Consider the following 26,099-nt stretch of genomic DNA (forward strand, 5'->3'; position numbering starts at 1 on the left):
AAAGTGGTATGCATTTAATCAGACTGTACATGCTTGAAAATGATTTATTAAAAACATAAATGACAATCTTACAAATAATAAGCAGCATTTTAGTTCCGCATCAATATATTATTCTTCATTATTTCATTTAGAATGTTTTGACTTTCATCTACTGTATCTACATTCACTCAGAACTGAGCTGTACCGTTTCATGAACAAGAATCTCAACGTCGTATCCTTTTTAATTAGAAAACAAATAGTGTGTCTGTGTGCAACTATGAAGTTGTGCTGATCTCTCCCAGCCTCCTGAGCAGTCCGTCCAGTGTCTCCATGTTCTGTGCTTTGTCCTCCAGCAGCTCATAACGCAGACTCGAGATGTCCTGCTTGATCTCCTTCAGCTCACCTGGACATTTCACACAAGTAAATAAGAAGTTGTTTCACGTCAAGATAAAAAAAAAATGTCTAATTCATTCTTTCATTTATTTGTTTCGAACAGAAGAAAAAACAAAATGTTAATGTGTACAAGGTACTAATAGCAGATCAAGCACATTAATCAATAGAGGTGATCAAGACAATGTAGCAATTGCCATGTGCACTAGTAATAAAATAAATTCAATAAGTATTGCTCAAAAAGGAGTGGGAAGAAGAAAACTTAATAAATCTCACCCCCACCTCTCATTTATACAACATAACACATTACTTTTGTTTCTTTAATGATACAGTTACATCTGTTTAGAGTCTTAATAATGTAAATAACAGATAGTAAACAGATTAGGAAAACTGATGTACATTACACATTGTAACTAATTAGTCTACATAACTTATAATACAATATATTTCAACAATAATTACATACCAACAATGGTAATCTAATGAGAAATACATTTTTTGTAACTGAATTCTCCAGGACGTCTGAAAAATGTGCAAGAAAGTGATTTTTACCTTCAGTGATCTCATCACTTTCTTTGTCCGCTTGAGCTTTGATGATGTAACGTTTTATCAATCGCTTCATGATCTTCTGCAGAGAAAATGTGAAGAAAAAAATTAAAAAACACGATAATTAAGTCAAGTTAATTTGTAAAATTTGTTCGGAAGGTACCATCCCATATTCAACCTTTTTCATTGAATAGGAAAGTAATGTTTTAAATGTTTCATGAGAAATATATTTATTGCTTATTAATATTCAGGCACAGTAATGTATAGTTATCACAGGTGCAAGATACTGGCTAGTTTCAACAGAGAGATCTATAATTTTTATTGACTTGTGGTTTTTTAAAATTATTATTATTGTTAAAATGTATTTGTTTCCTTGTCTAAATACCTGATATCGTGTTGGGCTGGTTGATGCACCATATGTTGAAGTTTTACTGTCTCCAAGCTAGAAAAGAAGAAAAAATCCACTGTCATTGTCATTCATCGCATGATATTTCTCACATTAAATCTGTGTTTTGTGATGCAGTGATAAAACCACTGGGAGGTGCTCAGGCTCTGTGTCTACAGCTCCTCTCAGTACCAGTGCTTCATTCCTACAGTACAGGCTGATAAAGGATGAATGCTGTTTACACTGTACTGTATATAAAGCTGTAAGTGTTCATTTCCTGTGAGTGTGTTCTCATACATGTTTCTGTACCTGATTAAGCTGCGTCCCGGTTTTCACCTCATTCTGTCCTAATACATACTGCAGGAGCAGAGTCTTGATGCCCGTTGCCAGTCCCAGCATAGACTTTGGACTGGGAACCAGATTAAAGGGCACTGGCAGCGTCCGGCCCTCCTCAAAGTAGGAGAACCAGAGTTTGGCTCGGGCAAATTTCCACTCCACGTCAGCGTCATCCTACAGAAAAAAGAGAAAAAATGTGGAAAATGAGGGGAAAAGTGGTTGGAAATACAGACAGGAAAACAGCACACTGTATCAGTGGTTTAATAAACTCGTATGATTAAATGCTTTGGATTTGTTTTATAGACAGGGAAAAGTATCAGTCAACTGAAATGATTTAAAACTGTAAGTTTTGTTGTTTTTTTTTCAATTCTACATGTTTCTAAATTACACTGAGGAACAACTGAAACAATTATATAGGTTATATAGGTTAAGGATGATTAAGGATACATTTATGTTCCCAAAACTTTTGGCCACGACAGTAATTGTAATGAAGAAAGCCTTTTTAAAACCTGCTTGCGTCTGTAAAATTAATTTAATTGTACGGAATATAGTTGTTATTAATAAATAAATGATGTCTCCAAATATTTCTGAGTGTCTTAGCCTCATTAATCTACTCTTCTGTCCTTTTGTTTTCCTTGGTTTTTGACCAGTACTTTAATTTGAATTCATCATGGAGCAGTTAATCACAAATGATTTAACTACAAAATTTCATGATTCTTTGATGACTGCATTCCCAAAATTCATTTCAACATTGTGTCAAAATGTGAGTAAAAGCAGTAAGTTATTTGTTTATGTTTATGTTTACACATTTGGCAGACGCTTTTTTCCAAAGCGACTTTCAGGGGAAAACCAATTAAATCACTCAATCAGTCAAATTTTATTTATATAGCGCCAGATCACAAAAAAAGTTATCTCTTCACATTTTATATATAGAGTTGGTCAAAACCAGACTCTAAGTCAATTTACAGAAACCCAACAGAATCTATTTGCATTAATATTTACATATGGATCAAATAATTAATAGTGATTAGAAGTGAGAGGTAACAGTTCCATTGTAACATCAGATGTAAAACAGATCTAGACCTCTGCAATGTTGGACTGAAAACGGTCGTCAAAAAAGCAGAGTTTCATCATTGTGCTTAAATTATTTTGAAGTTTCAAACATTTTTGAAAGAAGACATTGAATAAGTTTACATGCACAGGAATAAAAACTATTATTCTGATTTTAGCCCTTTTTTCCACATGGAGCATTTTCTGATTGAGATGATTGACGTGGGTTATACTGATGTTAGTCCAGTTTTATACAACTTTTTTGGACATGTATACAGTACATTCAGAAAATAAATCTATGTTGTAGTACTGGTCGTATCACTCAATGACTATTCACAGTCAGCTCAAATAATTACACAGATCTTGTCTGGTGAAGATGCATGAATCCAGATTCTGGTCAGAAGCAGATACACACCATCTGTTTAACATTATGACAGAGGATATCAACATGTTTATAGATATGAGCAAATATCAAAAACAAACTTTTTCCAGAATATACTTGAAGGAACAATAGAGGGAGGAAAGTCTGTCACCAGTGGAATCCTTTGAAAGTAGACTATAGGTTAAGCAGGGCTGCATGTAAACCGGATTAAAAGAGAAATATTCATTTCATGTAAAGAGCTTGTTCGGAATATTTTCATTTTCTGAATTAGGGAAACCTGAAATAATAGTGTGCATGAAAATATATCTAATATGTCTACCATGACCTATTTTTAAAGAGTGCTGCAGAGGTTTTTTATAAAATGAGTTTTACTGAAGATCATTTTTTCTTACTTTTTGAGCCAATAAAGACCCAAACGTCCCTCCCTGGCCAAAATCATCTATAGATATAAACTGTTCAGTATCTGGTGATCCACTAATCCTATCAATCCATGTAAATAACTGATGTTAAATACAGTTTGTCATCTTTTCATGGTCATCAGATATAACCCATTTGGACGTTCAGAGGCTCTGTAGTGAACATAGAAACACCATCATCTACTACAATACTGATTCACTGGTAAAACCCATAGAGTTTGATAAATGACAGTGGATGGAAATGCTTGACTTATGTTCAGTTAGTGATAGATTTTACAGAAAAGCCACTTTTTCTGCAGTTTTCTCTGTTTAATTTGAACTTTTATGAACATTTTCATGATCAGGATATTAAATACAGGAAAAAAAACTGATTTATACTAATAAAATGTAAAATACAAAGGATAATATTATAATTAATGGTGATAAATCACTTAAGAAAGGTTGAATATAGAAAATTTTATTTGGGACCTGACACAAAAGTAGCACTGGGTTGTTATGAGTTAAAATAATAGACTACTTCTATACATTTTAGTGATGACTTTTTATTCCAATATAGATATGAAATTAAACATATTAGAAACAGATTAGAAACTTTGTTCAAGGCAATGATATTTTTTGTCACTCAACCTACAAAAAGGCAATTTTTTTCATTATTTCTCTTCATATTTCATGCAAACTCAGACTCATCTGCTGCTACTACAGGTAAATGTTGTTGTCTGTGACTTTATATCTAATAACACAGATGAACATTTGGTAGTTGAAGGACCAACCTCAATCTCCTGGAAGGAGCTGTTTATCATGGCGATGAGCATGTTGAGGAGCACGATCACCATGGTAACGTTATAAACCCCATAGAGCACGTAACCAATGTTCTCAATGAATTTGTGTCCATTGTTGATTACAACAGACCTGACCTCCGAAAGGCCAAAAATAGCCCAAAACAAGGTCTTGAAGCTCTCCTCCAGGCTGTATGGAAGAAAAACAAAGGAAGCAGAGAAGGAACATATTTTAAATATTAAACAAACTATTGATTATCAGATACCATGAGAGTAAAAACAGAAGAGAAAGAGAATTTTATGTTGAAAGCTTGTACAGGGGTTTTCATTCCTGCTTGAATGTTTACACCACATACTTTAACTGTCGGTTCACAGCAGATGTTGATTTTGATGAATTATTAATAATAATAATGGATTAGATTTTATGTAGCGCTTTTCTAGACACCCAAAGCGCTTTACATTATTGATCCATTATTCATTCGCTCTCACATTCTCCCTCTGGTAGTGGTAAACTACATATGTAGCCACAGTTGCCCTGGGGCAGACTGACAGAAGCGTGGCTGCCAATTCGCGCCTACAGCCCCTCTGACCACCACCAAACATTCATATGCATTCATACACCAATGTGAGTGGCACTGGAGGCAAGGAGGGTGAAGTGTCTTGCCCAAGGACACAACGGACTGACTAGAATAGAGTGGGATTCGAACCGCCAACCCTTCGGTTATGGGACGACCCACTCTACCACCTGAGCCATGACTTATACATATTATGCTATAGATCAGGGGTGTCAAACTCATTTTAGTTCAGGGGCCACATTCAGCCCAATTTGATCTCAAGTGGGCTGGACCAGTAAAATAATAACAATGGAAAAAGTAAAATTATATTGTGATCAGGTTTACATCTCCAAAGTTTCCCTAAAAAATCTGAATAACATCAACAACTTGAATTGTCTTAAGAAAAACAAGCGCAATTTTAACAATATTATGCCTGGGTTTATCAGTTTATCATTTATACATGTGCCTTTACAATCACACAAAACATTTAGTAACAGGCAGAATATTGGTAAAATTGCATTTACTTTTCTTAAGACATTTCCGTTTGTTCATATTTGTTCAGGTTATTCAAGTTTTTTGTAAAAGTATAGTTTGGTAATGTAAACATTTTCATGTAATTTTACCTTTTTACACCAAAAAACAGAGAGAATTTGGAGTTGTCATAATTAATAGGTTATAATGATAATATTTTACTGGTCTGACCCACTTGAAATCTAATTGGACTGTATGTGTCTGTATGTGGAACCTGAATTAAAATGATTTTGAGACCAATGATTGTTAATATCTTCAGTATAATTTTTGCATTACACAAATTCATCCCGCGGGCCAGATTGGATCCTTTGGCGGGCTGGATTTGACCCCCAGACTGCATGTTTGACACCTGTGCTATAGATTCTCTTATGGACTACTGTGGTTGTAGTTTATATGCACTGTTCCCACACAAATTTGAAATAAAATATTTTTTATGTCTTCTCATGAATTAATTGTGACTGTGATTTATTCTTGATAAATAAAGTGCAACTGGAAATAGGAATATAAAGAGGAATTTGTCTAAAAACTAAATTATTCCAACTTTATGGACAACAGTGTGTTTTATTAATATTATAATTACCAAAGACTGCATCCAATAAAGAATTGCAAGATATTGTTTGTGTAGCTTATACTGCATATTAGTTTAGAAAACAATAATAAACAACACTTTTACTTCAATATTGTCATTAGCATGTGCATTTTAGATTGTTTTAAGTTGACCACCTGCACACTGTTATGCTGCTATAATGCATCAAATCTACCAGATTAATCCACTGCTGAAAAAGTTCAACAAAATAATGTAATATTTCCTACAGTTGTGAGTGAAGAGTGTGAACAATGGCCACATAATCCCCAAGGGATCAACTACTAACTCTTGTTTAAATCACAGCTGCTAAAAATTACACTTCCCTGCTCTTTTATGAAATAATTCAATCTTTACAATGTATTAAAAAGGCCAAATATTTATATATTTAGTAGAGAACATTGTGCAGGTTCAGTAAAAAACTGGGATCTGACACACAGTTGGCTTTCAATGAAATAGATCTATTAAAGAGCAGCCAACATTTTCACTATGGCCCTGCAAAGTGTGGCAAAAAAATTAAATAAAATGAAACAATACAAAAGTAGAATGGTACTGTACTTAGGTAGATAGGTAGAAAAACAGAAAAAAAATATCCAAGATGAACTCCTTTGTCTTTACTCACAAAACAATTTGAGTTCTTTCAAAAAATATTTCAAGTATTTCGATACAACATTTTCTCTAGCCTATTCTTCCACCAAGTTTAATGAAAATCAGCCTGATAATTTTTTTTTTATCCTGATGGCCAACAGACAGACAACCAAAGAAAAAGATGAGTAAAGAAAACATAATCTCCACGGCTGAGGTCGAAGCATATGCCAAAAAAAAAATGTTCAAAAGATTGATAACCTAGCAGATTATCAGTCTCTGCAGTGTGACATGAAAGAGAAATCAGTGAGAACAGAGTAATTCAGGTGTGTAGGTCTGCAGAGGGAATGTCTCACGTGGTGAAAGCGTCGTTCTGCTTTGCGCCCAGGTAGTAGGAGTACAGGTTGAACATGCCGATCATGAACGCCAGAAACACCAGGATGAAGATGACCATGAACTTGAAGATGTCTTTAACGGTCCTCCCCAAAGAGATCTGCAGTGGGCCAAAGCTCTCATTGGCTGGGAGGATGTAGGCGATGCGAGAGAAGCTCAGCACCACGGCAACGGCGTACAGACCCTCTGACACCAGCTGAGGGTCTGAGGGAACCCAGTGGATCCGAGCTGGAAAAACAGGACAGGAAACAACATAAACCTGCATTAATGGGGACGTAGGTGAGCTGTTATAGCTGATTATATGGAGTTAAAGCTTTCTGAGGAGGAACTGACTGGTCACCTGGTGAAGGATAGACTGTTGTGTGGAAAAGGGGTGGAATTAAATAAGTTATACTTCCTTCCACTCCTTTTCTAATATGCAAATGAAGTCATACTTTGTTTTCATGTATGTTTATAAGTTTTTTTTTCCCATGATTTCTTACCATCTGTTTTATTTCTAAGAACTAAATAAGATTACTTTTGTTTTGATGCATAATCAAAATAAACTAAACTAAAAAAAAATAAAAAAATAACATTTCATATTGACACTCGGCATCTGTATCTAAGCCAGTGATCCAGAGGTCACAAGATAAAATAAAGTAGCCATCTCAAAATCCAGACATGACTAATACACAATTTGTGGCTGGACTTGAAAAAGGCTAGAACCTGAGCAGAGTGTGAGCTGTTGTTCACAGGAATGGAGTAAAACTATAGCATTCAGATCTACAAGGGACCTTCCACACACTCAATGCTGTGATGCAGCTTTTAAATTCTGACTTAAATGGGTTATATATACGGAATCACTTATTTTACATTATTAGTGTTTATCTATCGGTAAATTCTTGCCAAATTATATTGACAATGCAATGATTTTTGACTGTACTATAAATAAGTTATTTTTACTCCTACTGCACTATATCTCAGAGACATATTGTACTTTTTTACTCTTTAATTTTTCATCTCCTTCCTGTCCAGCAAAGACCACACATCTCCAAATGTGTTTATTTTTATGTTTGCGATTCACTAAAAGATGAAGTGCCTCTTAACGGGCTGAGTTTAAGATTAAACTCAATAAATCCTTTAAAAATCCACCTGAATTAGCTGGAAACTGCATAGTAACAAGGCTAAAACCAGGCCTGTTGTTCTGACCTCCAGTAGAATAGAATAGAATAGAATAGAATAGAATAGAATAGAATAGAATAGAATAGAATATACAGTTGTAAAATTTGGAACAAATTCTAAAGGATATAATTTCATAATGACATAGCAAATGAGCTTAACATTACCATCTATAGCAGTGGTTCCCAACCTTTTTTGGCTCATGGCCCTGTTTTAACATCACAAATTTCTGGCGACCCCAGACATTCAAAACAGAGACTTTTTTTTTGCTGAAATTAATTAGTTTTTGATCATGTAATAGTTTGCTGTACTATGTTGCAAATGAACATTAATTTTAGATGACATTTAGTCTATATAATGTATATTATTATGGACGGAGGCAGACAAACCAGGTGTAGATTACTGCACAAAGTGAGAATTTTATTTTCCTTGGTCAGGATATGTACAGTCAGTCCAGCTTGAATTTACAAGGCTGACAATTAATACTGAACAAACATTAACTCAAATTATGAATTATGAAAGAGCTGCAGCATCTGAAACTGACCACAATGAACATTTGAAAGATAAACAGTACCACAATGCTTCAGTTTCAGCTTCAGAGTTTGTCATGTCTTTTATGTATTGTGATTGTCTCTCAACTCACCATATATTTTTATTAGTAAGTTTTTATTCTTATTTTTATCAGTTATTAGAAATTTCAGGCGACCCTGTTTGAATTCCAGGCGACCCTACGTGGGGTCCCAACCCCAAGGTTGGAAAACACTGATCTATAGCATAAAATACAACATACGCGTTACTACAACAGGAATTTGAATAAACATTACATAATATGATAAAACAACATATTAATAAAACAATATCAAGGGCCATTTTACTGCACAGTGATGATTGCTGCTTATAATACTTAGAATGGAGTTCTTTTACTTTTACTTGTTATGAAGTACTTACACACACACACACACACACATACACACACATACACACATATATATAAATGGGTGTGTGCCTTGAGCAGCTGTATTTGTTCTCCTCAAAATTTCTACTGTTTATATTATTCAGTATATCTCCACATGTAATTTCCCTTAAAGCCTCTGACGTCCACAGACTTCAGAGTGTTTCTACAGCCCAAATTTAATGGTATATTAAACAGACATTATCCCAGCTGCTTGCGGTAACACACTGTTCTGTTTATACAGAGACAAACCAGAGCTACATAAAGAGCAGCGGTGTGTAAGTCTGAGTGTGTGTGTGTTTGCATACTCACCCAGTGTAAAGTAGTGTATCTCTGGGGGAAGAGTGACATTAATCAGTGTTGTGTAATTCATGTGTACGTAGGTCTGGGCTAAGTCAGCGTGTCTCAGAGCAGAGAACCGGCAGCTGAATGAGGCCAAGAAGATCGCCAGCATCCCGAAGTCCAGGAAGTTCCACGGCTCCATCAGGTATTCTCCTGGACCCTGACTCCAAATCTCCTTCACCTCAGCCCAGATCATACCTGCAGCCACATACAGACCACAGCATTTAATCTACAGTTTATCAACATATCAAGCACCTTTCTGATGAATCAGTCCAATCTAAAGAGCTTTGCAGGTGACAAACAACATGCAAATAAAAGATGATTGAGGAACAATAATCAGCTCTGTCTTGGTTCCAGGTTTACAGGTAAGTCAACTATTTAAGTATTTCTTTATTTCATTATTTGCTTTAATGGATAAATTAACATCAGACCAAAGGACAAAAGCTGAAAATGAGCTATTTGGCTCACACTGGCACAATTATATTGACTAATGTGCATTGGAAAAATAAATTGCAGATATATTATTAGCATCATAATTTTTCTTCCCTTTAGCTGAGAACCACATAAAGCTGGACAGGGTAATAGTTTTCTTTAAAGATTTTTTACTAAATTGAAACAAATTTGTAAAAAAAAAAAAAAAAAAAGACAATGTAAGAAAGAATAAAATAAGGTTAGTGTTGATAAGAGAAATAAGAACTAAAGTGATATAAGATGAAATGATAAAAGTCTCAATGAAAAAATGACAGAATAGATGAGATATTCATGCTCTGAGGTCAAATATCTCATTAATGAGGAGATTAAGTCATCGTGCAGGTCCAGTTCTTACCCATGACCCATGATAAGATGAGGATCTCCATCCATGTAAAGGGTGTTGTGGTCATTCGGTAGAGCAGCAGGGGGTCTGACCTCAATGACCTGTCTGGGTGCTCATGGTGCGTCATATTCGGTAACAGGGTGGTGCCTGCAAAACGGTCAGCAGCGTTCAGGATAAGAAGACCCAGAAAAATAGTGAAGGATGAAGCATGGGCCACAAACTTCATAAAGGGGCTTCGCATCACTTTCCCCACCTGAAACAGAGGAGACAGGAGCAGGAGGAGGTCAATATTTACACTGTTGCCCATGACGTTTGAATAAAATATTTTTACCTCTTGTCGTGCAATGATTGTGACAATGTGATTTATTCTTGAGAAATAAAGTGTAACTGGGCTTTGATTACTGATGAATATAAAAAGGAATAAAAAAGAGGAATGTATCTGAAAACAAATTATTCCAACTTTTTGGGCATTAGTGTAGTTAAACAACTTCCTGTGAGTGATGTCTGTGAACATACTCTGCTGCAGGGAGCGACCCAGTAAGCCAGCGCTAGTCCAGGAAGTCCAATAGCCACACCAAGCACCACCAGCAGTTTGACAGCAGTGGTCTGTTGTCTCAGACCCGGAAGATTCTCATACCAGATACTGAGCAGCTGCTGCTGGCAGTTTGGATGAGCCACAAACTGAAACACATGAAGGAAAAACATGTGCTTGGTACGTTTGGGGATCATCAGGATGCACTTAGGTCACTGTGTTCGTTGTGTGACTACATTTGGTGAAAGTGACAGTGAGAGGTGTTTTGTGTTTTACTGTCCTGTTTACAAGAACATAAGAGATGCACTCTTTGGTAAAATTTAATATATTAATGTTTTGTTTTTTTTTTTTGCTGGATGATTATAACCAAGAACTTACGGTTCTGTTTTGTCCTTTTTTTGTTATCTGTTCTATAGAATCGAATCGAATCGAATCGAATTGAATCGAATTGAATAGAATTGAATAGAATAGAATAGAATATCTTTATTGCCATTGTAACAAGTACAATGAAATTTAAAATGTATGATGTACAGATTGGATGACACTTTTAAATTTCATTGTACTTGTTATTACTTGTTATAATGGCAATAAAGATATTGTATTGTATTCTATTATATATATGTATATAATTATTATTAGTTGTATAGTAGTAGTATGTTTAAGCCTAACCTTGAAAAGAGCAGATGTTAAACGATAAAGGTTAAAGACAAATTACTCTTGATAGAAAACAAAAGAAAAATGATTCTCCAATCACAGGTACTTAGAGCAGAAAACATCCTGAATAGTCTTCGTTAACGTACACACCCTTTTGAGTTCATACTTGATGGCCAGTTTGAGCCGTGTGAGTGAGGGGCGACCCGGTAGATCGTAGGTGTCCTCAGAGTCTGTTTCTCCACTCAGGATGGCGTCCACCTCCTCAGTGCTACGACACAGGTCCAGTAAACCCACCACATAGTCCTTACACTGGCTCGACAGACGGCAGTAGTCATTCTGCAAAAACACCATGAGAGCACATGCACCAGTTGGAAGCAGTGTAGCAGCTTCCATGAGTTTTCTAATGGAGAGAATGCATCAAAAGCAACTCAGCTCAAATACACTTTATCGGCCGGAAATAGAACTGGTCCCTGTTTAGGTTTCTTTTACCCTTAAACTTTATAGGAGCTATTTGTCTGCTTAGTTTTTTTGTTCAAAGTTATTTTACTTTTTTGGTAATATTTTGTTTGTTCGTTTCTTTCTTTTTTGTTTAATAATTTACTATTTCTTTGCTCATTGTTTATTTTTGATTTTTTACCCTTTTGTATGATTATTAGAGTATAGTTTTGACTTTCATAGTTATTACTTTCATTCTTTTGTATTTAGCACCTTTTGTTTTGTTTTTCTTATTAGTTTAGATCGTGGGCGCCTGGGCATAAAATAGGCAGCACTCAGGGAGACCAGCATGCACCTGGGGGGGGCCCTATGTTTTTTTTACCAGTCAGTCATCAAGTCAGCCAACATGACAGGATGAGCAGAAGAAGCAGCAAGTAGGCCTTAAATTCCTGAATTGTTGTTTGCCTGCAAAACCTGACAATAAAACACATGAAATACATCTATGGTATGGACACTAGGTTTTTGACTGCGTAAACCACAAAGCCATGGTGCATCTAAAGATTATTTGAGTTATGTTAAAGTCTTCAGTTCAGTCACTTTTAAGTTGGTTTCATTTTGATGCCAAATGGTCACAACAAACCTTATCATAAATCAGTTCTAAAAGATGACCGTAAATATGGAAGTGGAGTTTCTGATGACCACATGGAAGACTTCAAAGCTGGGACATAAAACTTTCAATTAAAATAATAAGATGAATATTTATTGGTTTTGATATATATAACCGGTATTTTCACAGTACAAAAACCATGTTCTGATGTTCATTTCTAAACTTACTAAGACCCTAAATATATTTTTGAGAAGGCCAGATCAGTAATGAAAATCAGAGTGCCTGTATGTCTGTATTATAACACTGTTCTTTAAAAACATACTTAAGCGTACAAATATTTACTATTTCAATATTAGTTTTGTATGTGTGTGTGTCAAAGGTACTGATGAGTCTCATCTGTGTCTACTTCTTCCTGTCCGGCTCATAAATGTCTTTGTTTTTACTGGCAACTTATACTAGCAAATTTATTTTACTGGTTTTGATGTAATGTAGGTTATTACCCCGCCCCCCCAAAGGGGAGGCAAGAGGTATTGTTTTTGGTTCGGTTTGTTTGTTTCTTTGTTAATACTCTAGCAGCAAAACTATGGGTTGATTCATACCTAATTTGGTTTATAGATTGCCAGTGACCAAGAATAGATCTGATTACACTTTGGGAAGAGTAGGTCAAAGTTCAAATTTTTTATGAATTTTTTTAAGTCTTTTTTCCCCCATTTACTTATAATGGGCGGAATTTCAAATGTCTGGAGCAGCAAAACTATATATTGAATTCATACCAAATTGGTTTTATAGATTGCCAGTGACCCAGAATAGATGGAATTATGTTTTGGGGAAAGTAGGTCAAAGTTAAAATTTTTTATGAATTTTTTAAGTCTTTTTTTCCCCGTTTACTCATAATGGGCAAAATTTAAAATGTCTGTAGAAGCAAGACTGTTAAGTGAATTCTTACCAAATTGGGTTTATAGATTGCTAGTGACCCAGAATAGATGTGATTACATTTTGTAAAAAGAAGGTCCAAGTTCAAATTTTTTACGAATTTCTTTATATCTTTTTTTTTTTCCCCGTTTACTTACAATAGGCAAAATTTCAAATGTCTGTAGCAGCAAAACTTTTGGTTGAATTCATGCTAAACTGGGTTTATAAATTGTAAGTGACCCAGAATAGATGTGATTACATTTTGGGAAAAGTAGGTTAAAGTTACATTTTTTTAAATGAATTTTTTAAAATATATTTTCTTTTCCCATTTACTTATCATAGACAAAATTTCACATGTCTAAAAAACATCAATTTTGTTTCAATTTACTTCAAACTTGCCACATATGTAGAGGTAATTGATATGCTGACCTCAGCACATGCATAGAAACAATGACAGAAGCTGGACTGATGCCAAAATAAGGTACAATATGTGCAAGGGGTAGGGTTTGTTGTGCCTGGCACCACTTGTATTGTGTATGTTTTGTGTACTTACAGATGAACAGTAGAGTATATACGGTGACACCAGCAGGATTATGAATTTTCAGCTTGCCCACCATGCCTGATATGGAACTAAATGTCATTGGGGGAATTTTTAGTTACTTTTACGTTAATCTTGTAATTCGTTTGTAGTCCCTTGCAATAAATGTACATGCAGGTTACTGTTCCATAGTCACCAAATCTTTACTGTAGAGAACATTAATCTTAAGCTTATCATCACATAGACATTTTAAGGGGCTCTATATTGTATTGATATTCCAAACTATCAATAGCAGGTGGAGGTCACATACCACAATACACTAAGGACCACTAAAACCACCAATGAATCAATGTTATGTACCCACAGACTCAATCACTCACTCAATAAAGTATAAAGCTCATTGTTAACACACATCTGTATTATGGTATCATCAAGTTTGTCATAGGTGCTCATTTTCATTTACAGCTGTGTCCAGTGGTGAAAACAACAACAGTGCTTCAAGTTTATATCACTGTGTCACTTTGACTCTTACATGAATGTGTTTGTGGTTGCAATCCCATCAATAGCCCTCATAAAAGCAAAATGGTTCACTGGGGGGCAGTTCTCTGTTTCAGGGTTACTACTGTCCCACACGTCATCCTAAATCATCCTGTGTGTGTGTGTGTGTGTGTGTGTGTGTGTGTGTGTAGGTGTGTGTGTGCGTGTGTGTGTGTGTGTGTGTGTGTGTGTGTGTGTGTGGAGGGGGGGCGGGGGGAGGGAGGGTTGTGTACCTAAAAACTGAATCCAACAGACCTCAAAAACTGCAAAGTTAATGCTATATTATCTACTATCCTTTTACAGATGGTTAAAATTGGTCAAATGAAATAAAGGAGGTGAATATTCCAACTTTATGATCATAATGAATGATGAGTGAGGTTGAGTCTAATTTATTATATGACCAGCTGCTGGTGCATGTGCATCAGATTTAATGCCTTATAAAAAATAGTTTGATCTGAAAACAGCTGTCTTATAATTATTATTTAATTATTTAATTCAATGCATGAACTAAAACAAATTCTTAGGGAGTGCCAAGCATCAGAAATCCGAATAATTCACAGAAAAAAATACAAAACAGGACCATGTGCCTTGTCTGCATAGCTTTGTGACACGGCAAACAATGGTGCTGAAGTCAAATATGTATGTTTGCCATGTAATAAACTATTTTTCCACTGTTTTCTTTCACAATACATTTGTTCACAACACATTTCCAACAATAGCTAATGAGCTGATGATCTTTCTGACAATTTTTGACTAAATTAAAATAAAGATAAGTGAAGTCTGGTAATTTGACTTTTATTATCCTGGTATTTAGGCATTTTCTCAATATAGAGGTTAAATTAAGACCATATTTATTATCTTTGTCTTATACCATAGGAAAAAATAAGAGATATTGATTAAGTAAGCATATGGGTCCACGAAGATGGTGTTTCCAGTAAAAACATTAGTGTATTGTTGTTATATTTTTTAATCTACCTTCATCCATCCACATGAACCTCTACACCCTTTTAGACCATGCCCACTAAGGTGACAGGATGTTTCATTTTGCTGGCAAATCAGATGCTGGAATCTGTCTTTTTTATAGATCTTTGGTTAAACCATATGCTCATATTTAACAGTAATCAAAGAAAAATTTTAATGTTAAGAGTGACAAGCACTGAAAAGCAAAAAGGTTGATAAGATGAGATGCAAGAAACTAAAAAAATCATCTTTAGATTTTTTTGTACCTTGAATTCCTTCTCGATGTTGGCCAGCATGGCCAGTTCATTGCTGAGCTCCAGGGCAGCCAGCACCGGGTCCTCATTATATAGGGAGAGGTAAGCAGGACTGGCAAGTCCTTTGTAGGCATTGATCCTGGATCGAGAGTGACTGAAGGAGTCAAACTGCTGCTGGTAGTTACAGGAGTCACAGCCGCAGAAATAGTCATGGGGGGGATCGATGCGAGCCCCTTTACTCAGCAGAGTGTGAACAATCTCATATTCCTGACAGTGAGCAGCGAGGATCACTGGGGTCACATCATGGGAGAATCTGAAGGAATAAGACAATAAGACTACCTTTAGAAAGACGACATCAGTGGGTTATTAATGAGGTTGTAAACACTTCATAAATCTTTATAAAGAAGTTAAAACACACTTAACATGTTGAGTCATCCTGGCATGTTGGACCTTTTACTAAAGAATTAATACCATTTATAATAGGAAAATGCAGCCTTAACCCATAAAGACCCAGTGTTACTTTTGTACCCACATTAATTTTTCCTCTCTATTTAGCCTTTCATAAGTAATTTGACACAATTTATTGTAATATTATCCTCTTTAGTTTGACTTTTTTCAGTGTAAATCATGTTTGTTCTTATATCTAATTTACTGATCATGTAGATGTTTATAAAAGTTCAAAGTAAATTCAAAGGTTGTTATGTCAAAACAGAGAAAACTGAAGAAAAAGTGACTTTCTAAGCAAAATATCATTTATTGCAAAAAAACCCCCAAAAACTTAATGTGTCCATCCACTGTCATTGATCCAACTCCATGGGTTTTACTGGTGAATCAGTGTTATAGAAGATGACAGTGTTTCCACGTTCACTACGGAGCCTCTGAACATCTAAATGGGTCATATCTGATGACTATAAAAAGCTGAAAAACTACATTTTACAACAATTATTTGCATATATTGATAGGATTAGTGGATCAACAGGTATTAAACATTTTAGATCAGTAGGTGGTTTTGGTCGCCAGTGGCTGTTTGGGTCTTTATGGGTTAATGTACATCACAATTCTCAAAAAACATCTACAACTGATTAATGAGGCCTCATTTTAAACATATCACTAAAGCTTCAGTATATAAATCTGTTCATTTAATAAACCAATGTAAGATATAATGAAGGTGGTTAAATTCTAGTCACCTATTAATGAATATTAGATTAAGCTGAATGCAAAGATCTAAGGATTAATAGTAAAAGAAGATGTGGACTCTCTTGGTCTTTTTTCTAATGTGTTATAAAAGCTTATTAATGATTTACAACCTAATATCCTATTTATAAGTTAATTCTCAGTCCTTTTAAAGGGTGTTATGTTGTAAAAGTCGACTGCTATTTTTAGTTTTGGAAGGATATGAAATGTTCATTTTGGTAAGAAATTATCTTTACAGTTGTTTGGTCTTCTCAGATCGTCTATGTCCATGTATTTAGGACATTTTTTTAAAATAAATACTTGCAATTTTAATTTCTTTCATCCCCATAAATCCATCCATCACACAACGATAAAGATTCAAACATACAACATTTTGCATCTACAAATGAAACATAGACTCTTACACTGGTCACAGCTGTTTCATTCATGCTTTTACGTTCATTCATTCACTATTTGGCTCCGTACTGACTAATAAGATCATGTTTATACAAGTATATATACAGGTATATATTCAATCTCAATGAGAAAACAGATTTACACTGCTGAAACCTGTATATTAAACCCGTTTGTTATTTGCACAGCGTCTATCACCAGCAAAAGTAAATGAATGTATTAGATTTTTATATTATTGTTCACTAAAATGTACTGTATCTGTGTTTGTTTAGGGAGTTTAGTTCTTCTCTTTCAGAGGAGCCCTTCCCCATGTCTTATTCTACATGAAATCATGAATTGCATCAGTTTCTTCTCCTAAATGCCTCTTTAACTGCACTGAGGGTCATTCTGGGAGGGCCACATGTCATATTTATTGCTCCAGTTCTGTTTTTAGGATCTTATCAGAGGACATAAATTGTTTAGAGTCGACATTGCTTTTCTTACCTCGTCCCGTCCTCGTCATAAGCATAAAAGTCATCCAACATGTCTGCCTGAGCAGGACTCCCTGTCAGACGATGGGCATCCCTGAAAGAAGGGTGTCCCAGCAGGGCCTCCGTGATCCGAACATAGCCTTTACCTAAAACATACAAACACCTGGTTAGGATTTAGTGAGTTTGGTCTCTGCAGCTTTATCTCAGTGGGTTTTTGCATCAGTATGTCATACAAGGTCAGTGTGACCCGTATCAAATTATTTTCAGTGTCCAGTTGTTTACAATAGGTAATAAGCAGTAGATCAGAGTGAGACTGCAAAGTGCCATGTTTTGTTTTCCACAATCTGGTAATTCATCTGTTGTGCTGTATTTTCAAGCCAAACACAACTTGGATACCAATTAAAGCTATAGCACTTGTTTTTAGCATCACTGGACAAAAATTCCATTATTACCTGCCATAATACTGTAATTCAAATGGTTTGAGAGGACATGAGAAAAGGAAAAATAAACCCTGTAATGTTCCAGTTTAGTCTAATCACAGGCATTTTCAGCCCGATAGGAGTGTTAAATATGCAGTTATCAATGGATAATCAGATTCTAAAAGAGGTGACCTTGATGTGACCCTACTCCAAGGGATGACAGAATTTTGGAAAAAAAAAAAAAAAACCTTCTTTTTTTTTTTTAACAACACGAAACAACACCAGGTCAGCTATGTTTATATTCTTCCTATTGGCACCAAGAGGGGAAACTTGCAGTGTATTGTCAAACTGTGGAGTTCTTCTGATTTCAGTTCTTCCATATTATCGTTGCTCTAAATGGGAAGCCTGGTGGCTGTGTCAAGAATAACAGGTGGGATAACCACAATGGGATCAGTCTAAGACATAAACCAGTAAAATTAATCAATACAAAATGCCAATTTCATTTTTAGTGTCAGTCAGACCGCTTATCTAACCCAAAACAAATAGAAAATACATTGTTGATATGTATACAGGTGTGGAAAAAAATATTAGACCACTCTTGTTTTCTTCAGTTTCTTGTTCATTTTAATGCCTGGTACAACTAAAAGTACATTTCTTTGGACAAATATAATGATGACAACAAAAATAGCTCATAATAGTTTAATTTCAGAGCTGATATCTAGCCATTTTTCCATGGTTTTCTTGATAATAAGCAAAATCATTTTAATTCTTACATCAATAACTATGGCATTGTACTGCCAAAAACAGTGCTTTTAGGCATTCCATGTTTTCCTTTCTGTCTGTTTTAGTCACATGATACACACTGGAGTTAGTACTTGATTGCATAACCACTGTTTCTGATGACTTTTGATGGTCTAATAATTTTTTCCACGACTGTAAATTGTCCAATCGCTGACAAAGTAAATGATGTTCAGAGAGGCTTTGAGTTGTTCTCAGATGTGTTAGAATTAAATATATCATTTCTGTTTGATGCTGAAAGCTGTTTGTGTCATTATTACCAGCCTGCACGATGATACAAATGTGCTGCTTTGCCAGTTCTATTAGGTTTTATTAGATTTTGTAAGATTTATTTCTACATTGTGTTACTAAATCCAGCCTTGAGGATATGGATAATGATTTTGTTTCTAGTTCACAGTATTCCCAACTCTTTTTGGACAACAGATAATCTATTTAGAGGTCAGACCCAGATGAAAACCTTGACTGTAAAATGTGCTTTAACCTGATTTCATAGTCTTTTCACTGAACCACCATTTTCAATTACTTCATCCAATCCAGATGTTCAGATTAGATCATTTCTGAACAACTGGCCCCAGCTTTACCTCCAACAAACACATACATATGTCTTACTGATGGCTAAAAGCAGAGCATCTCCAACCCTGGCCAAGTCCTCCCTCCCCAGCAGCAGCTCTGTCACCTCCAGATGCTCATTGGCCACAGCCAGCTGTAGTGCATTCTGGCCCATGTAGTCCACTGCGTTGACATTCAGGTTGGGCACATGGAGCAACATGCGCCTCACCTCGGGTATGTTTCCATACTCTGCAGCCTCCAGGAACCTCTGCTCCACCTCCGACAGGCTGATGGAAGGAGCAGAGAACATGTAGGCCGGACCACGGAGTGCCTGGCGTCTCTTAACAGCTGTGAGACGAGCCATGAGCTGCCTCTCAGAGCTGCTGTAACTGCCAAAAAATCAGAAGATATAAACACATATTTGGTAAGTAATCTTATATTCACACTCAAAGAGCTTTAAAATCCAAACTCACATCCAAAACAAAACTATTCTGGGTTGTATTACTGTAAACACTGACATAAAACAGTAACACAGCTTATGCTTTTCTAGCATGAAGTGTAAAAGTGCAACTTAACATTTTTTTATCTGATCGTGCAGGATTTTTAAAGATAACATTTCCAAACTGACTACACAGTGAACAAGCTGCATTGCTTTAACTCAAGGGATTATACAAGAAAGAAGTGTAACTTAACAGAGACAAGTCATTAGTTTTTTTTATTTGATGTGATGATATAAACAGTGACTCATACAGACACTAACAAACTGTGGAGAATTTAAAGAGTTTGTTGATCGCCTTATTAGTACTTACAAACATACACACATATAAATTCTACTTTTGATGACATTTTCATTGTGGCTCCAAAAATAACTTGGAGAATAACAGTTAGAAAAATGCTTCATAACAAGAACATGGAACAGATGCAGTATTTTATTTTGATTCGTGCATATTGATCTTGAGCTGTAGTCCTCATGTTTATAGTCCTTCTCTCTGATGGCTCATTCTTGTAATTGGAGAATTTTTACTTGAAAATACAGAAAACGACATTTACTCTACTACATCTCACAGGCAAATATTGTTATTTTTACTCCACTACATTTGTCAAACAACTATAGATACTCCTCAGATTATAGTTCTCATCCTCCTTCCATCCAGTGAATACAACATACATATCTCCAAATGTGTTTCAAAGGTTTGTAATACACTGAAGGATGCCAAATCAAGCTTTTTAAAACTGTATTGAATTTACTAGAAAATGCACTGTCACACAGGCCTTTTTTCTGAGTTCATAAAAAGTAGAATTTTCTGGACAACAACACTACGAACATTGGATGATCTTATAGAATATCATGTATTTCTATAGATTTAACTGCCAACATTATATAAAGTAAATAAAATGAGCTCAACTCTAAACGTGCACAGCTGTAAAATGCATCACACATATATACAACAGTAAAATGAATGAAATGCATCAAATATAACAGTGAAGCACAGACACACAATGACAATAAGGCTTAATATGCAGTGCTTTGACTCTGGTGTTTTCACAGTGCGGGATTAGCACCTTTTAAAGCTGCAAGGTAATTAATCTATTGATTTTTTTTATTTTTTTTACTAACTGATTAATTGTTTGATTGATAAAGCACGGAAAATGTTGAAAAAGTCATGATAAAAAATGTCTTCTTCAGTCTAAAACCACCCTCCAAAAAAACAGTTGGCTCTCATAAATGAATAAAGAAACAACAAAATACTTTTTACTTTATTTCTTAAAATATTACTCAAACTGATTATTAAATATCATTATAGGCGTTGATTAATTTAATAGTGAACAATTAATTGATTAATCATTGTAGCTGTAGTACTTTTACTTCAGTGAAGGTTCTGAATAAATGCCCCTGATCTCAATCAAAATTTTCAATAACCACAAGCATATCGGGGCTAATACAGCTACATAACAGCTTCCCCTAGATTTAAATGATTAAAATCATCTTGTATTTCTTCTGTGCCATTCTACAATGATGCACAATATGAAAGTATAGCCTAAAAACAACAAAACACTTTCAGAAAACTTCTTCTAACATTACATGTATGCAGTAAAATGTTCCTGAAACACACTGTCAGTAACTGAAGCACACCTGCCCATAACCTGAGGACAGAGATGGAGGTCTATCAGACTCACCCGAGACATCGTCCAGGACAGCAGTTCTCCTCTCCAAAGTCATCACACATGAGCAGGTTATCCCGGCTCCTGGCCCTGCGTCCATCCGTGTACCCCTCAGGTCGGCCGCTGTAACGAGCCGCTGGAGATCTGTGGTTCATCCTGGAGGAAATCAACAATAGCCGGTCCGCTCCCAGTCCTGTAATCAACTGCCTGCACCATGACTCCCCCCCCCCTCCTCCTCTCCCCCCTTCACTCTGTCTCTGCCTCCCCTCCCTCTTTTTTCTGTACCCTTGAGAAAGAATGCATCGTTCAGGGTCCCACTATACTTTTATTTACATGACTCACTGAACTTCACATATGTGGATGGCAGATCATTGTTATGACTCAATACAAAGCCTATAAATGGTCCATTTTGTCTGAGTTATTCCAGCTGAAACTGAAGCCACACTGGTTTTCGGTTCACTGTGATTAATTTTAAACATTTTGGGGTAATATGTAAAAATTAAGAAGAAAAGTGAAAGCATAAAAGTGGTGCTAGTGCTATTTTGTGTTTTACCAGCTGTTTTATGGTCAGGCTGTAAAATGCTATTTTAGGCTGCACTGTTTGGAGTCAGTGTTTGAGGACATGCGTACAGGGGTGACTGATGGCTGATGAACAGCAGATGAGATTCCTCAGGGTTTAAATTCCCAGGAGACTTTGTTTCCTGTGTGCTCCCACTCTCCACTGATCCCCGTCCAGTGTGGGAAAACTACTCTCCACTCTGCACACACACACATACACAAACACATACAGTATACAGCCGTACACAAATGTGTGTATGTTTGTACGTGAACATGCAAACATCCAATTCCTCACCAGAAGGTCAGAGGTGGATTCGTGTTTCAGTGTAGCTTTTTATTGACACGAACACACACAAACACAGCTGCAAGCATTATTTATTTTTCTTTTTTCCTGTTGATGGCGTGTTTTTCCTCATTATATCTGTTTTTAATGACATCCCAACTCTTGTATCAGCATCATTTTCACACAATTTGTGTGTTTTTGGGCTGATTTTCATATTAAACAACCCATTGAATCATGATCTGATGAAGCTAAGAACTGATTGTACACAATCTGATAACACTGAGAGCTGATGTACGATTGTGGCACCAAAAATTACCTTTTAAGGGCCTCATTGCTGCAGATTAGTTACTTAAGATGTTTCATGGCGCAACAGTATCACGTTTTATTGGGAGGATGGTAAGAGGGAACAGGGTAAACGCTGTCAAACGTCACCAGTGTGAGTTTTTGTTAAGTCTTCTCCTCAGGACAGAACAGACCCCAGATGTAGACGTAAACAATGTCAGCTCAAACATACACATTGTCGGTCTTATCTCTGAGGGGCACAGAGTGGGCAAGCACCTGGGTAATTCTTTTCTATGTGTGCATATCTATATGTGAGTGTATTAAGCCGAGCATTGTGCGCATAACAGACCACACAAAGAGCCAGAGATCTTACATGACAAGAATCAGCACTTATAAATGCTTCTGTATTTGTGAGGACACTGATATAACCACTTCTTTGGCCTCTTACCCGTAACCTAAACTTCTCAAATAAATTACTAGCTCCTCCATTTTCCTCCATGAACCTAAATGAACCCCAGATGTAAAACCCGGCCTTGACTCTCAGATATCTTCCTTTCTTCAGAGAGGATCAACCAAACCATTCCAGCTTCCAGAGTTTTAACCTTTCACTTGTCCTCACAAAGATGAACACACACAAGTGCACACACACTTGTTGATTTTGTTACGTAAGTAGAAACACACCACCACCTACTGGACCCCATCAGTAGTGGTGTGAGTCACAGAGTCCTGTTGCTTTTAGTTACATATTAAACAAGATACAACCCAGATTTACATTGTTTATGGTGCATTTTCATGATATAAAACAAGAAGATGGCGTCTTCTACATTTGAAAAGAGAGTACAGCATTTGTAGAGGATGTATTTTGAACCTTTGCACAAATAAAAGTTCTAACACTGCATTGTAATACTCCTGTACAAGCAGAAGCTGCTGTGCATTCTAAATCTTATTTAACCCATAAAGACCCAGTGGTATTTTTGTGGCAGTTCCCAAATTGATTTCTCTTTTTATTTCACCTTTCTTAAATGACTTATCACCATTTATTGCAATATTATCCTCTTTATTGTAAGTTTTTTCAAATGTAAATCATGTATTTTCCTGTATTTAATTCAATAATCATGTAGATGTTCATTAAAGCTCAGAGTAAATTCAAAGGTTATCAGATCAAATCAGAAAAAATGAGGAAAAAGTGACTTTTTCAGCAAAAATATCATCAAGTAAACATAAAACCAAGTGTCTCCATCCACTGTCATTTATCAAACACTATGGGTTTTACTGGTGAATCAATGTTGTAGAAGATGACAGTGTTTCCACATTCACTACGGAGCCAAATGGGTCATATCTGATGACCATGAAAAGACAACAAACTGCATTTTTACATGTATTGATAGGATTAATGGATTAAAAGGTGTTAAACATTTTACATCAGTAGATGGTTTTGGTCGATGGTGGGTGTTTGGGTCTTGATGGGTTAAATAAAACTATATAAATGTCAGGTAGGATAACACAACTGTATATAATGCTTTTTGGATTCATTCGTTACTACTGCATTAGTGTGTTGTTTCATTTTTCTCCTTGTAGATTAACCTACATCAATACATACATGTTTTATAAGATAATCATTTGTTTTGTAGAGTTGCTGTGAAAACTAAGTGCCTCCAAAAAGTCAACATTCCATGAGCTCAGAAAAACAAGCCTGCTTTCAGATTTGTGACTGGTTTGTCCTGCTATTGTAAGGAGTTTTCTAAATAGTCCATTTAGATAAAGTAAGAGGAGAATTTGAGACTCAACCTATCAACAGTCATTTAATCTGTCAATTTATCACAAATATTGCAAATCAACATACTCTGCAAATCAGCTGGTGTGGCTACAAGTCCTATATACATTACCTTTGTTGCATACCTTCTAAATGTATCTATGCCTATATGTATTATCCCTGACAAATAAAATAAAATAAAATTTGGAGAAACATGTTTTTGTTTGACTGGAAGGGAATGAAAATTACACTATATGGACAAAAGTTTTGGAATTCAGATTTCATTGCTACAAAGCAAATACATGTAGTGTTTTAATTTTTTTTGGTGATACATATCATTGCTTATGTTTATATTTTGTCTTTAAGGTTAATTTTGTTCACACTGTCATCTAAAATGCTTCAGAGTTTGTTTTTATTCTACTCAACGTTTTATCTTTTGTGTCATTATAATTGTTGTTTTAAATGTTTTTGCTCTAGGTTTCTGAAATATTTGTGACGTTCTGACAATAAATAATCATTTTAACCAACAGGTGACTTGTTTCTACTCTGGTGTGCTCAACTCCCACCTGGGAAGAGAATCAACCTCTACATTTAATAGAAATATTGATTTGATTTATCATGATAATTATTGACAGAACTGACATTAACATAAATAGCATGAAAATATCTCAAATCAGCATCCTATAAGCTGTACATGTGATGTGTCTGAAAAGGAAACAAAACGATCAAATAAATGTAGTGAAGTAGAAATTATAGTATTTACCTCTGATATATAGAGGGATAGAAGTATGAAGTTGAATAAAACCTGGAACTTGTGCATGCAGAACCTAACACTGCATATAGTTGCAGATGATTAAAGTTTGGCACTAAAACTTTTCTAAAACTAAATAGCTGGCAACACAGAATTTGTGGCCAAATATTTGTTTCTGACGGTCACCAGAGCAGAGGAGTGCTGTCACACGAGAGATCCTGAATGTATTTTATAAAAAATAAAGTAGTTTGTAAGATTGGAGATACTTTAACAACAAGGAAAAAATACAATCTACTTCACAATAAACACCATATTATACATATTGTGTATGATCAAATGTCATAGGCAGTCAAAGACACCAGAGCAGGGGTTCAAACACACAACCTGCAGGCCAAAAAAGTGTGATTAATTTAAGATATTATGCAAAAATTACACTGAACATATTACCAATCAAGGATGTTCAGGGGCCACAAACAGCCCAATGTGGTAATAACTTAGAAATGATAACTCCAATTTTTTCTCTTTTCTTTATTGTTTTAGTGTGAAAATCTTATAATGAAAATAATTACATTTACAAACTATTCTTTCATAAATAATGTGAATAATCTAAAAAACCATGAACAACCTGAAATTTCTTAAGAAAAATGAGTGAAATTTGAACATTATTCTGCCTGTTACTACATGTTTTGTGCCTTTGTAGATCCACTGTGATCTGTTAGTTGTAATGCACATGCGTAAATGAGAAGCTGAGACATAATATTGTTAAAATTGCCCTTATTTTTCTTAGGTTGTTCATTGTTGTTCCCATTATTTATACTTCTTTAAATATAGTTTTTAGATGTAAACATTTTCATAATGTAATTTTTACTTTTTTCACACTAAAAC

The 26,099-nt window shown here is 35.4% G+C and overlaps 1 protein-coding gene across 1 annotated transcript; it reads right to left on the bottom strand.

Annotated features, from left to right (window-relative positions):
• Nucleotides 1-28: 28 nt before the first annotated feature.
• trpc6a (transient receptor potential cation channel, subfamily C, member 6a) lies at nucleotides 29-21,730 on the bottom strand. Its single transcript, XM_030154906.1, has 14 exons — nucleotides 21,603-21,730; nucleotides 19,485-19,813; nucleotides 17,672-17,804; nucleotides 15,614-15,914; nucleotides 11,509-11,694; nucleotides 10,689-10,853; nucleotides 10,185-10,425; nucleotides 9,329-9,556; nucleotides 6,870-7,134; nucleotides 4,255-4,450; nucleotides 1,610-1,810; nucleotides 1,301-1,357; nucleotides 922-997; nucleotides 29-382 (listed from the first exon to the last, which is right to left on the bottom strand). The coding sequence occupies exons 1-14, from the start codon at nucleotides 21,650-21,652 to the stop codon at nucleotides 255-257; spliced, it is 2,556 nt and encodes an 851-aa protein (XP_030010766.1). The 5' UTR covers nucleotides 21,653-21,730; the 3' UTR covers nucleotides 29-254.
• Nucleotides 21,731-26,099: the final 4,369 nt, after the last annotated feature.

Source organism: Sphaeramia orbicularis, chromosome 14, assembly GCF_902148855.1.
Source record: "Sphaeramia orbicularis chromosome 14, fSphaOr1.1, whole genome shotgun sequence".
NCBI lineage: Eukaryota > Metazoa > Chordata > Actinopteri > Kurtiformes > Apogonidae > Sphaeramia > Sphaeramia orbicularis.

What these genes read in the sequence shown, in the direction of transcription:
- trpc6a (XM_030154906.1), bottom strand. Translation starts at nt 21,652, where the DNA reads ATGTGTGATGACTTTGGAGAGGAGAACTGCTGTCCTGGACGATGTCTC. An exon ending in TGTCCTGGACGATGTCTCGG is followed by an intron (nt 19,814 to 21,602) that starts GTGAGTCTGATA and finishes ATTTTTTGGCAG; the next exon opens with TTACAGCAGCTCTGAGAGGC. An exon ending in GCTCCTTCCAGGAGATTGAG is followed by an intron (nt 1,811 to 4,254) that starts GTTGGTCCTTCA and finishes TTTTTTCTGTAG; the next exon opens with GATGACGCTGACGTGGAGTG.